This window comes from Boleophthalmus pectinirostris, unplaced genomic scaffold (assembly GCF_026225935.1).
Source record: "Boleophthalmus pectinirostris isolate CB_2022bp ecotype Guang Dong unplaced genomic scaffold, ASM2622593v1 HiC_scaffold_2825, whole genome shotgun sequence".
In the NCBI taxonomy this organism is placed as follows: Eukaryota; Metazoa; Chordata; class Actinopteri; order Gobiiformes; family Gobiidae; genus Boleophthalmus; species Boleophthalmus pectinirostris.
The window spans coordinates 1,095,819-1,110,818 of NW_026571290.1; the positions used below are offsets into that span (position 1 = coordinate 1,095,819).

The 15,000-nt window shown below is 47.4% G+C and overlaps 1 protein-coding gene across 1 annotated transcript in view; it reads left to right on the top strand.

Moving 5' to 3' along the window:
• LOC110174570 (E3 ubiquitin-protein ligase UBR2) overlaps positions 1-15,000 on the top strand; it is a 36,834-nt gene that overhangs the window by 19,202 nt on the left and 2,632 nt on the right. Inside the window, exons 26-43 of the mRNA XM_055159879.1 lie at positions 12-25; positions 257-350; positions 855-942; positions 4,414-4,455; positions 4,764-4,916; positions 5,044-5,141; positions 5,293-5,465; positions 6,367-6,483; positions 8,741-8,871; positions 9,300-9,344; positions 10,057-10,080; positions 10,171-10,521; positions 10,751-10,804; positions 10,882-10,956; positions 11,059-11,112; positions 11,606-11,647; positions 11,884-11,982; positions 13,130-13,207. Of these exons, the coding sequence (XP_055015854.1) occupies positions 12-25; positions 257-350; positions 855-942; positions 4,414-4,455; positions 4,764-4,916; positions 5,044-5,141; positions 5,293-5,465; positions 6,367-6,483; positions 8,741-8,871; positions 9,300-9,344; positions 10,057-10,080; positions 10,171-10,521; positions 10,751-10,804; positions 10,882-10,956; positions 11,059-11,112; positions 11,606-11,647; positions 11,884-11,982; positions 13,130-13,207 (1,732 nt within the window). The remainder of the gene's footprint in view (positions 1-11; positions 26-256; positions 351-854; positions 943-4,413; positions 4,456-4,763; positions 4,917-5,043; positions 5,142-5,292; positions 5,466-6,366; positions 6,484-8,740; positions 8,872-9,299; positions 9,345-10,056; positions 10,081-10,170; positions 10,522-10,750; positions 10,805-10,881; positions 10,957-11,058; positions 11,113-11,605; positions 11,648-11,883; positions 11,983-13,129; positions 13,208-15,000) is intronic.

Consider the following 15,000-nt stretch of genomic DNA (forward strand, 5'->3'; position numbering starts at 1 on the left):
GGCGACTTCAGCCAATCAGAGCACGGTAACACCCCCCCGCCCCTTGTGTCAGGTGCCCTCCGTGTGTGTCAGGTCCCTCCTCGTGTGTCAGGTGCCCTCTGTGTGTGTCAGGTGCCCTCCTGTGTGTCAGGTGCCCTCCGTGTGTGTCAGGTGCCCTCCGTGTGTGTGTCAGGTGCCCTCCGTGTGTGTCAGGTGCCCTCCGTGTGTGTCAGGTGCCCTCCGTGTGTGTCAGGTGCCCTTCCTCTCTCTGTTTCAGACGGAGGGTGGAACTACGTTTCTGATCTCAGTTTTGCTCCAAATCAAACGAAAGAAATGGAAGAAAAGATCATGGACCTGCACAAGAAACTCAGGTCTGAACCAGGACTGAACCAGGACTAAACCAGGACTGAACCGGGACTAAACCAGGACTAAACCAGGACTAAACCAGGACTAAACCAGGACTGAACCAGGACTAAACCAGGACTAAACCAGGACTAAACCAGGACTAAACCAGGACTAAACCAGGACTAAACCAGGACTAAACCAGGACTAAACCAGGACTAAACCAGGACTAAACCAGGACTGAACCAGAACTAAACCAGGACTAAACCAGGACTGAACCAGGACTAAACCAGGACTAAACCAGGACTAAACCAGGACTAAACCAGGACTGAACCAGGACTAAACCAGGACTAAACCAGGACTAAACCAGGACCGAACCAGGACTAAACCAGGACTAAACCAGAACTAAACCAGGACTAAACCAGGACTAAACCAGGACTAAACCAGAACTAAACCAGGACTAAACCAGGTCTAAACCAGGACTAAACCAGGACTAAACCAGGACTAAACCAGGTCTAATCCTTTTGTTTCAGGGGCATGTCTCCATCTGAGGCTGAGAGTCATTTTCTGGAGAATGTGAAGAAGTTGTCGATGTACGGAGTCGACATGCACCACGCCACTGTGTGTACCTGTCGCACCTGACACACCTGTTGCACCTGTCACACCTGTCACACACTCATCTGTCACACCTGTCACACACTCACCTGTCACACCTGTCACACACTCATCTGTCACACCTGACACACCTGTTGCACCTGTCACACCTGTCACACACTCACCTGTCACACCTGTCACACACTCACCTGTCACACCTGTCTGTTATCTCTGTACATAGATGAAACTTCAAACAGGATTATTCGTTTTAAACCCCTGTTCTACTGTCCTTCTGTTCTACTGTTCTACTGTCCTTCTGTTCTACTGTTCTACTGTCCTTCTGTTCTACTGTTCTACTGTTCTACTGTTCTACTGTCTTCTGTTCTTCTGTTCTTCTGTTCTACTGTTCTTCTGTTCTACTGTTCTTACTGTTCTTCTGTTCTACTGTTCTACTGTTCTGTTCTACTGTCCTTCTGTTCTTCTGTTCTACTGTTCTACTGTTCTACTGTTCTTCTGTTCTTCTGTTCTACTGTTCTCTGTTCTACTGTTCTACTGTTCTACTGTCTCTGTTCTTCTGTTCTTCTGTTCTGTTCTACTGTTCTACTGTTCTACTGTTCTTCTGTTCTTCTGTTCTACTGTTCTACTGTTCTACTGTTCTTCTGTTCTACTGTTCTACTGTTCTTCTGTTCTTCTGTTCTTCTGTTCTACTGTTCTTTACTGTCCTTCTGTTCTACTGTTCTACTGTTCTACTGTTCTTCTGTTCTTCTGTTCTACTGTTCTACTGTTCTGTTCTTGCTGTTCTACTGTTCTTCTGTTCTACTGTTCTTCTGTTCTACTGTTCTGTTCTTCTGTTCTTCTGTTCTACTGTTCTTCTGTTCTTCTGTTCTACTGTTCTTCTGTTCTACTGTTCTACTGTTCTGTTCTTCTGTTCTTCTGTTCTACTGTTCTGTTCTACTGTTCTTCTGTTCTTTCTGTTCTACTGTTCTACTGTTCTGACTGTTCTTACTGTTCTTCTGTTCTTCTGTTCTTCTGTTCTACTGTTCTTCTGTTCTACTGTTCTTCTGTTCTACTGTTCTACTGTTCTACTGTTCTTCTGTTCTACTGTTCTACTGTTCTTCTGTTCTACTGTTCTTCTGTTCTACTGTTCTTCTGTTCTACTGTTCTTCTGTTCTTCTGTTCTACTGTTCTTCTGTTCTACTGTTCTACTGTTCTTCTGTTCTACTGTTCTCTCTGTTCTACTGTTCTTCTGTTCTTCTGTTCTACTGTTCTTCTGTTCTACTGTTCTTCTGTCCTTCTGTTCTTCTGTTCTACTGTTCTTCTGTTCTTCTGTTCTTCTGTTCTTCCTGTTCATTCTGTTCTTCTGTTCTTCTGTCTGTCCTCCTGTTCTTCTGTTCTACTGTCCTTCTGTTCTTCTGTTCTTCTGTTCTTCTGTTCTTACTGTTCTTCTGTTCTTCTGTTCTTCTGTTCTTCTGTCCTTCTGTTCTACTGTTCTTCTGTTCTTCTGTTCTTCTGTTCTGTTCTACTGTTCTTCTGTTCTACTGTTCTTCTGTTCTTCTGTTCTTCTGTTCTTCTGTTCTTCTGTTCTACTGTTCTACTGTTCTTCTGTTCTACTGTTCTTCTGTTCTTCTGTTCCTTCTGTTCTACTGTTCTTCTGTCCTTCTGTTCTACTGTTCTTCTGTCCTCCTGGTCTTTGTTCTACTGTTCTTCTGTCCTTCTGTTCTTCTGTTCTACTGTTCTTCTGTTCTTTCTGTTCTTCTGTTCTTTCTGTTCTTCTTCTGTTTCTACTGTTCTTCTGTTCTACTGTTCTTCTGTTCTACTGTTCTTCTGTTCTTCTGTTCTTCTGTTCTTCTGTTCTTCTGTTCTTACTGTTCTATTCTGTTCTACTGTTCTTCTGTTCTGTTCTACTGTTCTTCTGTTCTTCTGTTCTACTGTTCTTCTGTTCTTCTGTTCTACTGTTCTTCTGTTCTTCTGTCTTCTGTTCTACTCTGTTCTACTGTTCTTCTGTTCTTCTGTTCTTTCTGTTCTACTGTTCTTCTGTTCTACTCTGTTCTGCTGTTCTTCTGTTCTTCTGTTCTTCTTCTGTTCTTACTTTCTGTTCTTCTGTTCTTCTGTTCTACTGTTCTACTGTTCTTCTGTTCTACTGTTCTTCTGTTTCTTCTGTTCTTCTTTCTGTTCTTCTGTTCTTCTGTTCTTCTGTTCTTCTGTTCTGTTCTACTGTTCTTCTGTTCCTTCTCTTCTGTTCTTCTGTTCTTCTGTTCTTCTTCTGTTCTTCTGTTCTTACTGTTCTACTGTTCTTCTGTTCTTCTGTCCTTCTGTTCTTCTGTTCTACTGTTCTTCTGTTCTACTGTTCTTCTGTTCTTCTTACTGTTCTTCTGTTACTCTGTCCTTCTGTTCTACTGTTCTTCTGTTCTTCTGTTCTACTGTTCTTCTGTCCTCCTGTTCTACTGTTCTTCTTTCTTCTTCTGTTCTTCTGTTCTACTGTTCTTCTGTTCTACTGTTCTTCTGTCCTCCTGTTCTTCTGTTCTTCTGTTCTACTGTTCTCCTGTTCTTCTGTTCTTCTGTTCTTCTGTTCTCCTGTTCTTCTGTTCTTCTGTTCTGTTCTTCTGTTCTTCTGTTCTTCTGTTCTACTGTTCTTCTGTTACTCTGTTCTTTCTGTTCTACTGTTCTTCTGTTCTACTGTTCTACTGTTCTTCTGTCCTTCTGTCCTCCTGTTCTTCTGTTCTTCTGTTCTCTGTTCTTCCTGTTCTTCTGTTCTACTGTTCTTCTGTCTCTGTTCTTCTGTCCTCCTGTTCTTCTGTCCTCCTGTTCTTCTGTTCTTCTGTCCTCCTGTTCTTCTGTTCTACTGTTCTTCTGTTCCTGTTCTTCTGTTCTACTGTTCTTCTGTTCTGCTGTTCTTCTGTCCTCCTGTTCTTCTGTCCTCCTGTTCTACTGTTCTACTGTTCTACTGTTCTACTGTTCTAACCCTCTGTTGTTCTGGGTCACAGGAACCAGGTGTTCTGGTGTTTGAGTAACTCTTTCTTCTGAGTCTGTGACATCACGAGGTGGAACAGAGAGTTTTCAGTTTGAGAGAAGAACTCATGTAAATGTTTGGGTTTGTGATTTAAACATGTGAATGAAACAAAACACGAGTCGACAGTAGAACAGAACAGAACAGAGGATTATGGAACATTCACTTCTTCAGACTTTAAATTATGTCAACATTTGGAAATATGTGCTGTACCTAAAACACTAACATGCGAACGGAGCACTTCTGAGGCTCAGAGACGACTTTGGATTCACAGTTTAGTGAAACGAGAGACAAGAATCATCTGTTCTTTATGAGCGCTTTGAGACTTCATCTAAACGTCTGTTTGTGTCTCTGCCTCACCTGCCTCACCTGCCTCACCTGTCTCACCTGCCTCACCTGCCTCACCTGTCTCACCTGCCTCACCTGCCTCACCTGCCTCACCTGCCTCACCTGCCTCACCTGCCTCACCTGCCTCACCTGTCTGGACACAGATGGTCGGGAGCAGAGTTGAATGTTTATCCACCAAAACAGAGGTGAGTTTAAAGTCCTTGTAACTGCTCCTCTTCTTATAAAGAGTGTGGATCAGGAAGTGTGTGGTTAACATGCTAGTTGTTGTGTTTTTCATGTTTTTACAACTTTAAATGTGTTTAGTTTTAGTCTGAGCCGTCGCCCTCTGACCGCAGGGTTGGGGGTTCTATTCCTGACACTGCTGTCGTGTGCCCCCGCTGCATGTGATTGGCCATCTGTCCACAGAGGGGCGGAGCTTCTCGCTCCTCTGCTCTGTTATTGGTCAGGACTCGGGGGGCGGGGCTTCTCACTCCTCTGCTCTGTGATTGGTCAGGACTCGGGGGGCGTGGCCATCACACTGGGCGTGTGCAGTAGCGGGCTTCTCGTTTACAGAGACCGACTCCGGATCAACCGCTTCTCCTGGCCCAAAGTCCTGAAGATCTCCTACAAGAGGAACAACTTCTACATCAAGGTCCGGCCCGGAGAGGTGAGACCAGGACCAGGACTATAACCAGACTATCGTGAGACTGGGGCCTGACTGGACCTGAACTGTACCTGGACCGGACCCGGACCACAGACGGTCTACATGAGAATCATAACCCGTTTTGTTGCAGATGGAGCAGTTCGAATCGATCATCAGCTTCAAACTCCTGAACCACAGAGCTGCAAAACGCCTCTGGAAAGTCTGTGTGGAGCACCACTCGTTCTTCAGGTACAGCAGGACTAAACCAGGACTAAACCTGGTCTAACCCCGGTCTAAACCCGGTCTTACCCTGGTCTTAGCTTGATTTAAACCCGATCTAAACCTGGTCTATTCCCGACCTAAACCCGGTCTAACCATGGTCTAACCCTGATGTCTGCAGGTGTGTGTCTCCTGAGGATCCTCCGAAGAGGTTCAGTCTTGGGTCTAAGTTCCGGTACCAGGGCCGGACTCAGGTCCAGAGCCGTAGAGCCAGCGCCCAGATCCACCGACCTGCACCGCATTTCCCACGATGCATCAGCAAACGGAGCATGCTCAGTCGCAGCCTGGACGGAGGTGAGTAAAAATATCACACATCTGAGTAAAGTCAGGACTGAGCTGGACCTTCTCCAGAGGAGAACCGGCCAAAAGAACCCAAATCCAGAACCATAAGGACTCAGTAGAACCCAGCAGAACCAAGAAGAACCCAAGAGAAGCAAGACGAACCTTTCGTGAATGTGTTTAGAACGATCTGGAGCTGAGTCAGAACAAGTCTAAGAGACAAAGACAAGTGTATGCACATGATTGGTCGGTGGGGATGGTCTTGCCTCTGATTGGTCGGTGGGGATAGTCTTGCCTCTGATTGGTCGGTGGGAGGTAATCTTGCCTCTGATTGGTTGCAGCCTCCAGGCCCAGCTCGTCTGTGATTGGTTCTCCAGTCAGTACTCTGTCTCTCAGAGCCAATGGCGTGTCTCGCTCAGGTAGCTCCGCCCCTGCAGCTGCTGCGCTCTGATTGGCCAATGGGCTGTTTTTATTTCTCATCATTTTAGGAGTTTTTATTGTTTTGTTTTTATATATTTATTTGTGTAGTGACCTCTGACCTCTGACCTCAGAGCTGTGTTTGACTCAAACACTGCACACGCTTCATTTGATTTCCCTTCACCTGATTGGCTGTCTCCTGTAGCTGCCTCCTGATTGGCTCAGAGCCTGGCTGCTGTCAGCTGATTGGCTGCTCATGTTTTACTTCTGTTTTTTTTTCTCATATTTGTGTTTAGGATCAAATATTTAAGGACCTTAACCCCTGACCCCTGACCCTAAAGACCTTTGAGTCTGAGCAGGTGCTCAGTGCTGCGCTCTGATTGGCTCAGGTGCTCAGTGCTGCGCTCTGATTGGCTCAGGTGCTCCGTGCTGCGCTCTGATTGGCTCAGGTGCTCAGTGTTGCGCTCTGATTGGCTGCTGTGTATTGTTTGTTTTAAAGACATGGGGCGGGACCTTTACGCCGCGTCCAGAGCCATCGCCGGCAGTGACCTCATCGCCGCGGTAACCACAGAAGACCCCGTCACCATAGTAACCACCGAGGGGTGGGTAGAACCAGGTGAGGACCAGCCAATCACAGAGCTGATACTTCTGCGGCGTTAAACCCCGTTCACCTGAGACTCTAAACCTGTTCACCTGAGACTCTAAACCTGTTCACCTGAGACTCTAAACCTGTTCACCTGAGACTCTAAACCTGTTCACCTGAGACTCTAAACCTGAACTCTAAACCTGTTCCACCTGAGACTCTAAATCTGTTCACCTGAGACTCTAAACCTGTTCACCTGAGACTCTAAACCTGTTCACCTGAGACTCTAAACCTGTTCACCTGAGACTCTAAACCCCGTTCACCTGAGACTCTAAACCTGTTCACCTGAGACTCTAAACCTGTTCACCTGAGACTCTAAACCTGTTCACCTGAGACTCTAAACCTGTTCACCTGAGACTCTAAACCTGTTCACCTGAGACTCTAAATCTGTTCACCTGAGACTCTAAAACCTCTGTTCACCTGAGACTCTAAACCTGTTCACCTGAGACTCTAAACCTGTTCACCTGAGAGACTCTAAACCCCGTTCACCTGAGACTTCTAAACCTGTTCACCTGAGACTCTAAAACCTGTTCACCTGAGACTCTAAACCTGTTCACCTGAGACTCTAAACCTGTTCACCTGAGACTCTAAACCTGTTCACCTGAGACTCTAAACCTGTTCACCTGAGACTCTAAACCCCGTTCACCTGAGACTCTAAACCTGTTCACCTGAGACTCTAAACCTCTGTTCACCTGAGACTCTAAAACCTGTTCACCTGAGACTCTAAATCTGTTCACCTGAGACTCTAAACCTGTTCACCTGAGACTCTAAACCTGTTCACCTGAGACTCTAAACCTGTTCACCTGAGACTCTAAATCTGTTCACCTGAGACTCTAAACCCCGTTCACCTGAGACTCTAAACCTGTTCACCTGAGACTCTAAACCTGTTCACCTGAGACTCTAAACCTGTTCACCTGAGACTCTAAACCCCGTTCACCTGAGACTCTAAACCCCGTTCACCTGAGACTCTAAATCTGTTCACCTGAGACTCTAAATCTGTTCACCTGAGACTCTAAACCCCGTTCACCTGAGACTCTAAATCTGTTCACCTGAGACTCTAAACCCGTCTCACCTGAGACTCTAAAATCTGTTCACCTGAGACCTGAGACTCTAAACCCCGTTCACCTGAGACTCTAAACCCCGTTCACCTGAGACTCTAAATCTGTTCACCTGAGACTCTAAATCTGTTCACCTGAGACTCTAAACCTGTTCACCTGAGACTCTAAATCTGTTCACCTGAGACTCTAAATCTGTTCACCTGAGACTCTAAACCTGTTCACCTGAGACTCTAAACCTGTTCACCTGAGACTCTAAACCTGTTCACCTGAGACTCTAAATCTGTTCACCTGAGACTCTAAACCTGTTCACCTGAGACTCTAAACCTGTTCACCTGAGACTCTAAATCTGTTCACCTGAGACTCTAAACCTGTTCACCTGAGACTCTAAACCTGTTCACCTGAGACTCTAAACCTGTTCACCTGAGACTCTAAATCTGTTCACCTGAGACTCTAAATCTGTTCACCTGAGACTCTAAACCCCGTTCACCTGAGACTCTAAACCTGTTCACCTGAGACTCTAAACCTGTTCACCTGAGACTCTAAACCTGTTCACCTGAGACTCTAAACCCCGTTCACCTGAGACTCTAAACCCCGTTCACCTGAGACTCTAAATCTGTTCACCTGAGACTCTAAATCTGTTCACCTGAGACTCTAAACCCCGTTCACCTGAGACTCTAAATCTGTTCACCTGAGACTCTAAACCCCGTTCACCTGAGACTCTAAATCTGTTCACCTGAGACTCTAAATCTGTTCACCTGAGACTCTAAACCCCGTTCACCTGAGACTCTAAACCCCGTTCACCTGAGACTCTAAATCTGTTCACCTGAGACTCTAAATCTGTTCACCTGAGACTCTAAACCTGTTCACCTGAGACTCTAAATCTGTTCACCTGAGACTCTAAATCTTGTTCACCTGAGACTCTAAATCTGTTCACCTGAGACTCTAAACCTGTTCACCTGAGACTCTAAACCTGTTCACCTGAGACTCTAAATCTGTTCACCTGAGACTCTAAACCTGTTCACCTGAGACTCTAAACCTGTTCACCTGAGACTCTAAATCTGTTCACCTGAGACTCTAAACCTGTTCACCTGAGACTCTAAACCTGTTCACCTGAGACTCTAAACCTGTTCACCTGAGACTCTAAATCTGTTCACCTGAGACTGTTTTTTCAGAATCACCAAAGGAGGCAGAGTCTGTGCACAAAGAGGAGGAGCCTCCACAAGAAGAGGAGGGGCCTGAGGACAGATGGGCGGAGCCTGAGGAGGTGTGGCAGAGCCCACCCACTCACAGGCAGGACACAAAGGTGAGCTTACCTGGACTCACCTGTTTACCCCAGACTCACCTGGACTCACCTGTTTACCCCAGACTCACCTGGACTCACCTGTTTACCCCAGACTCACCTGGACTCACCTGTTTACCCCAGACTCACCTGGACTCACCTGTTTACCCCAGACTCACCTGGACTCACCTGTTTACCCCAGACTCACCTGGACTCACCTGTTTACCCTAAACCCTGAGGTCTGCAGACACTTCAATAGTTTATACATAAAGCTTACACCTGAGGAAGGGGCAGACCTGTCCCGCAGACAGGCGATGCACCTGTCACACCTGAGTCTCACCTGAGTCTCACCTGTGGAATATCTTTAAGTATAAATTTAAGTTTTTAATCTAAATCCATGAAGTTTACGACATTTAAATTTAAACTCATGAAACTGAAACTGTTTATTTCAGACGGAGCTCAGTGACACTGTGGAGGGAGAACTGTCCAACACCGAGGTACCAGACCTGCTTTAGTCCTGGTTTAGTTCTGGTTTAGTCCTGGTTCAGTCCTGCTTTAGTCCTGGTTTAGTTCTGGTTTAGTTCTGGTTTAGTCCTGGTTTAGTTCTGGTTTAGTCCTGGTTTAGTCCTGCTTTAGTCCTGGTTCAGTCCTGCTTTAGTCCTAGTTTAGTTCTGGTTTAGTTCTGGTTTAGTCCTGGTTTAGTTCTGGTTTAGTCCTGGTTTAGTCCTAGTTTAGTCCTGGTTTAGTTCTGGTTTAGTCCTGGTTTAGTTCTGGTTTAGTTCTGGTTTAGTCCTGGTTTAGTTCTAGTTTAGTCCTGGTTTAGTTCTGGTTCAGTCCTGGTTCAGTCCTGGTTTAGTTCTGGTTTAGTTCTGGTTTAGTTCTGGTTTAGTCCTGGTTTAGTTCTGGTTTAGTCCTGGTTTAGTTCTGGTTTAGTTCTGGTTTAGTCCTGGTTTAGTTCTAGTTTAGTCCTGGTTTAGTTCTGGTTCAGTCCTGGTTCAGTCCTGGTTTAGTCCTGGTTTAGTTCTAGTTTAGTCCTGGTTTAGTTCTGGTTCAGTCCTGGTTCAGTCCTGGTTTAGTTCTGGTTTAGTCCTGGTTTAGTTCTATTTTAGTTCTGGTTTAGTTCTGGTTCAGTCCTGGTTTAGTTCTGGTTTAGTCCTGGTTTAGTTCTGGTTCAGTCCTGCATTAAGATAATTTCCTGTTGTGTTTCAGTCGGACGAGGACCTGAAGACTCAGGTGAGTCCAGACCTGGTCCAGACCTGGTCCAGACCTGGTCCAGAGTTTGGTCTGGTTCATGATTCATTAGATTTATTCCACTTCTCACAGGACACTCTGGGCAGCCCCAACGAGAACCAGGTCCAGACCCAAGACCAGAGCCAGGTCCAGATGAGGTCCGAGGTTCGGTCTGAGGCCCGGTCCGTGTCGGCCCTGAGGAGGTCCTTCCTGGAGGAGGGTTCCCCCATCAGAGGCGTCTCAGAGTGGGACCGACGCCTCGCCTCGTCCCCCGTCCGCCACCGCGAAGACTCCCCCATGATCACCCCCCTGGACCCAGAAGACCAGAGACCAGACCAGGATCCAGACCAGAGACCAGACCAGGATCCAGACCAGAGACCAGACCAGGAACCAGCCCAGGGCCTGGAGGAGAGCCTGGATGGACCAGCGGAGACTCACCTGGAGGTCAGTTGTTTTCTTCTCTTGAGGTTTTTCCTCTGTGATGTTCTTCAGATCATCTGAAGCTCCAAGAACAAAGACGAAGAAAAAACATCACCAAGAAACTTTAAAGTTTAACGACTTTAACATAAAACCAGCTGAACCAACGTGACCCAACGTGACCTCAGGTGACCTCAGTGGATAAGCCCCTCCCCTCTGTGCTCGTGTTTGAGTTTTTGATTCTTTGTGATTTCAGAACGGCACCGAGAGGAACAACTCCCCGATGATAGAACCTCTAGAACCAGAACAGGTGAGGTCGTCTTCTTCTTCTTCTTCTTCTTCTTCTTCTTCTGGTCTCATATTTTGTTTTTTCTTGAGGTTTTTCAGATTTCTCCTGAGCTCAGCGCTTTACTTCGGTCCGACCGAGACCAGAGCGTCCTGAGAGAACTCAACCTCCTCAAGGTAAAGACCCGCCCAGAACCGGGTCAGATCCTCTTTAAACCGGGTCAGACCTGGTTCGGGCCCTGTAGTCTGGTTGTAATCCTGGTCTGGTCCTGGTTTCAGACCTCGGAGAAGGTGGAGCGGATCTTCGTGCCGCCGGAGTCATGTGACACTCAGGTACTGGCCCCACCCCCTGCGCTGCATGCTAACGTGCTAACGCTAACACAGGAAGTGAGCGAGGAGGAGGCGAGCGACAGCGACGACGTCAGCGACGACGTCAGCGATGATGTCATCAGCGTCCTGGCGCAGGTCGCCGTGGACGACGTGCCGGACGCCGCCGTAAGCGATGCTAACGATGCTAACGGCGCTAACGAGCGTCCGGCGTTGCGGCGATCAGAACGTTTCTATGACGACGAGCAGGAAACAGCCAATCAGGACGAAGACCCTGAGGACCAGGACCACGAGGTAAAACCAGCTCTAAAACCTGATCCCAGACCTGGACCTGCCGTAGTCCTGGTTCAGTCCTGGACCTCCTCTAGACCAGTTCAGATTCCGTTTAAACCTGCTGAGATCCTCCTGAAGTCCTGATGTTCCTCCTCGTCTTTTGTTTCACTCCAAAATGTTTTATCGTTTTCTTATATAAATCTTTTCTTTTTCTGTGATTCTTCAGGTCCCAGTCCTGCGACAAACTCTGACCTACGAACCTCCGGAGGTGAGACCTGCTTTAGTCCTGGTTTAGACCTGCTTTAGTCCTGGTTTAGACCTGGTTTAGTCCTGCTTTAGTCCTGCTTTAGTCCTGGTTTAGACCTGCTTTAGTCCTGGTTTAGTCCTGCTTTAGTCCTGGTTTAGACCTGGTTTAGTCCTGCTTTAGTCCTGCTTTAGTCCTGGTTTAGACCTGGTTTAGTCCTGGTTTAGTCCTGGTTTAGTCCTGTTTCTGTTTTATTCCAGAGAAAGCTGGACTCGGGACTTGGATCTGGTCTGGTCTTGAGTTCTCAGACCTTCACATCAGAAACTGCAGTTTCCACGGCAACAACTCACATCACCAAGGTACAGGGACGCACCTGACACACGAGGGCACCTGTCACATCAGGGCACCTGTCACATGAGAGCACCTGTCACACGAGAGCACCTGTCACACACGAGGGCACCTGTCACACGAGAGCACCTGTCACACGAGGCACCTGTCACATGACACGAGAGCACCTGTCACACGAGAGCACCCTGACACATGAGAGCACACTGTCACATGAGAGCACCTGACACATGAGAGCACCTGTCACACGAGGGCACCTGTCACACGAGAGCACCTGTCACACGAGAGCACCTGTCACACGAGAGCACCTGTCACACGAGAGCACCTGACACATGAGAGCACCTGTCACACGAGAGCACCTGTCACATGAGAGCACCTGTCACACGAGGGCACCTGTCACACGAGAGCACCTGTTACATGAGAGCACCTGTCACACGAGAGCACCTGACACACGAGAGCACCTGTCACATGAGAGCACCTGACACACGAGAGCACCTGACACATGAGAGCACCTGTCACACGAGAGCACCTGACACATGAGAGCACCTGACACATGAGAGCACCTGTCACACGAGAGCACCTGTCACATGAGAGCACCTGTTACATGAGAGCACCTGTCACATGAGAGCACCTGTCACACGAGAGCACCTGTCACACACCTGACAGCACACCTGTCACATGAGAGCACCTGTCACATGAGAGCACTGTCACATGAGAGCACTGTCACACGAGGCACCTGTCACACGAGAGCACCTGTCACATGAGAGCACCTGACACATGAGAGCACCTGTCACACGAGAGCACCTGTCACATGAGAGCACCTGTCACATGAGAGCACCTGTCACATGAGAGCACCTGTCACATGAGAGCACCTGTCACATGAGAGCACCTGTCACATGAGAGCACCTGTCACATGAGAGCACCTGTCACACGAGAGCACCTGTCACATGAGGCACCTGACACACGAGGGCACCTGTCACATGAGAGCACCTGTCACATGAGAGCACCTGTCACATGAGAGCACCTGACACATGAGAGCACCTGTCACACGAGAGCACCTGTCACATGAGAGCACCTGTCACACAGGGACCTGACACACAGGGACCTGACACACAGGGACCTGACACACAGGGAGGGCATCTGACTCTTTTCTGTGCTCAGATGGTCAAAGGGGGCGTGTCTCAGACTCGGATCGAGAAGAGGATCGTGATTTCAGCGTCTGAGATCGACCAAGACCAGGTAAAGTCCAGGACCTGGTCCTGGTCCTCAGATCCTCCATGGGAAAAGGGCTCAACTGTGTCAAATTTATCAAATCCAGATTTAGGTTCAGACGAGACACAGAACAGGCCAAGACAAGAAGGTCCTTAGTCCTGGTTCAGTCCTGGTTCAGTCCTGGTTCAGTCCTGGTTTAGTCCTGGTTTAGTCCTGGTTCAGTCCTGGTTTAGTCCTGGTTCAGTCCTGGTTTAGTCCTGGTTTAGTCCTGGTTTAGTCCTGGTTTAGTCCTGGTTCAGTCCTGGTTTAGTCCTGGTTTAAGTCCTGGTTCAGTCCTGGTTTAGTCCTGGTTTAGTCCTGGTTTAGTCCTGGTTTAGTCCTGGTTTAGTCCTGGTTCAGTCCTGGTTTAGTCCTGGTTTAGTCCTGGTTTAGTCCTGGTTTAGTCCTGGTTTAGTCCTGGTTTAGTCCTGGTTTGGTTTAGTCCTGGTTTAGTCCTGGTTTAGTCTGGTTTAGTCAGTCCTGGTTTAGTCCTGGTTTAGTCCTGGTTTAGTCCTGGTTTTCAGTCCTGGTTTAGTCCTGGTTCAGTCTGGTTTAGTCTTGGTTTAAGTCCTGGTTCAGTCCTGGTTTAGTCTTGGTTTAGTCTGGTTTAGTTAGTCCTGGTTTCAGTCCTGGTTCAGTCCTGGTTTAGTCTTGGTTTAGTCCTGGTTTAGTTCTGGTTTAGTCCTGGTTTAGTCCTGGTTCAGTCCTGGTTTAGTCTTGGTTTAGTCCTGGTTTAGTCCTGGTTCAGTCCTGGTTTAGTCCTGGTTTAGTCTTGGTTTAGTCCTGGTTTAGTTCTGGTTTAGTCCTGGTTCAGTCCTGGTTTAGTCTTGGTTTAGTCCTGGTTTAGTCCTGGTTCAGTCCTGGTTTAGTCCTGGTTCAGTCCTGGTTTAGTCTTGGTTTAGTCCTGGTTTAGTTCTGGTTCAGTTCTGGTTTAGTCCTGGTTTAGTTCTGGTTTAGTCCTGGTTTAGTCCTGGTTCAGTCCTGGTTTAGTCCTGGTTTAGTCCTGGTTCAGTCCTGGTTTAGTCCTGGTTTAGACCTGGTTTAGACCTGGTTTAGTCCTGGTTTAGTCCTGGTTTAGTCCTGGTTTAGTCCTGGTTTAGTCCTGGTTCAGTCCTGGTTCAGTCCTGGTTTAGTCCTGGTTCAGTCCTGGTTTAGTCTTGGTTTAGTCTGGTTTAGTTCTGGTTTAGTCCTGGTTTAGTCCTGGTTCAGTCCTGGTTTAGTCTTGGTTTAGTCCTGGTTTAGTCCTGGTTTAGTCCTGGTTTAGTCCTGGTTTAGTCTTGGTTTAGTTCTGGTTTAGTCCTGGTTCAGTCCTGGTTTAGTCTTGGTTTAGTCCTGGTTTAGTCCTGGTTCAGTCCTGGTTTAGTCCTGGTTCAGTCCTGGTTTAGTCTTGGTTTAGTCCTGGTTTAGTTCTGGTTTAGTCTTGGTTTAGTCCTGGTTTAGTTCTAGTTTAGTCCTGGTTTAGTCCTGGTTCAGTTCTGGTTTAGTCCTGGTTTAGTCCTGGTTTAGTCCTGGTTTAGTCCTGGTTCAGTCCTGGTTTAGTCCTGGTTTAGTCCTGGTTTAGTCCTGGTTTAGTCAGTTCCTGGTTTAGTCCTGGGTTTTCAGTCCTGGTTTAGTCTTGGTTTAGTCCTGGTTTAGTTCTGGTTTAGTCTTGTTTTAGTCCTGGTTTAGTTCTGGTTTAGTCCTTGGTTTAGTCCTGGTTTAGTTCTGGTTTAGTCCTGGTTTAGTCCTGGTTTAGTCCTGGTTTAGTCCTGGTTTAGTCTTGGTTTAGTCCTGGTTTAGTT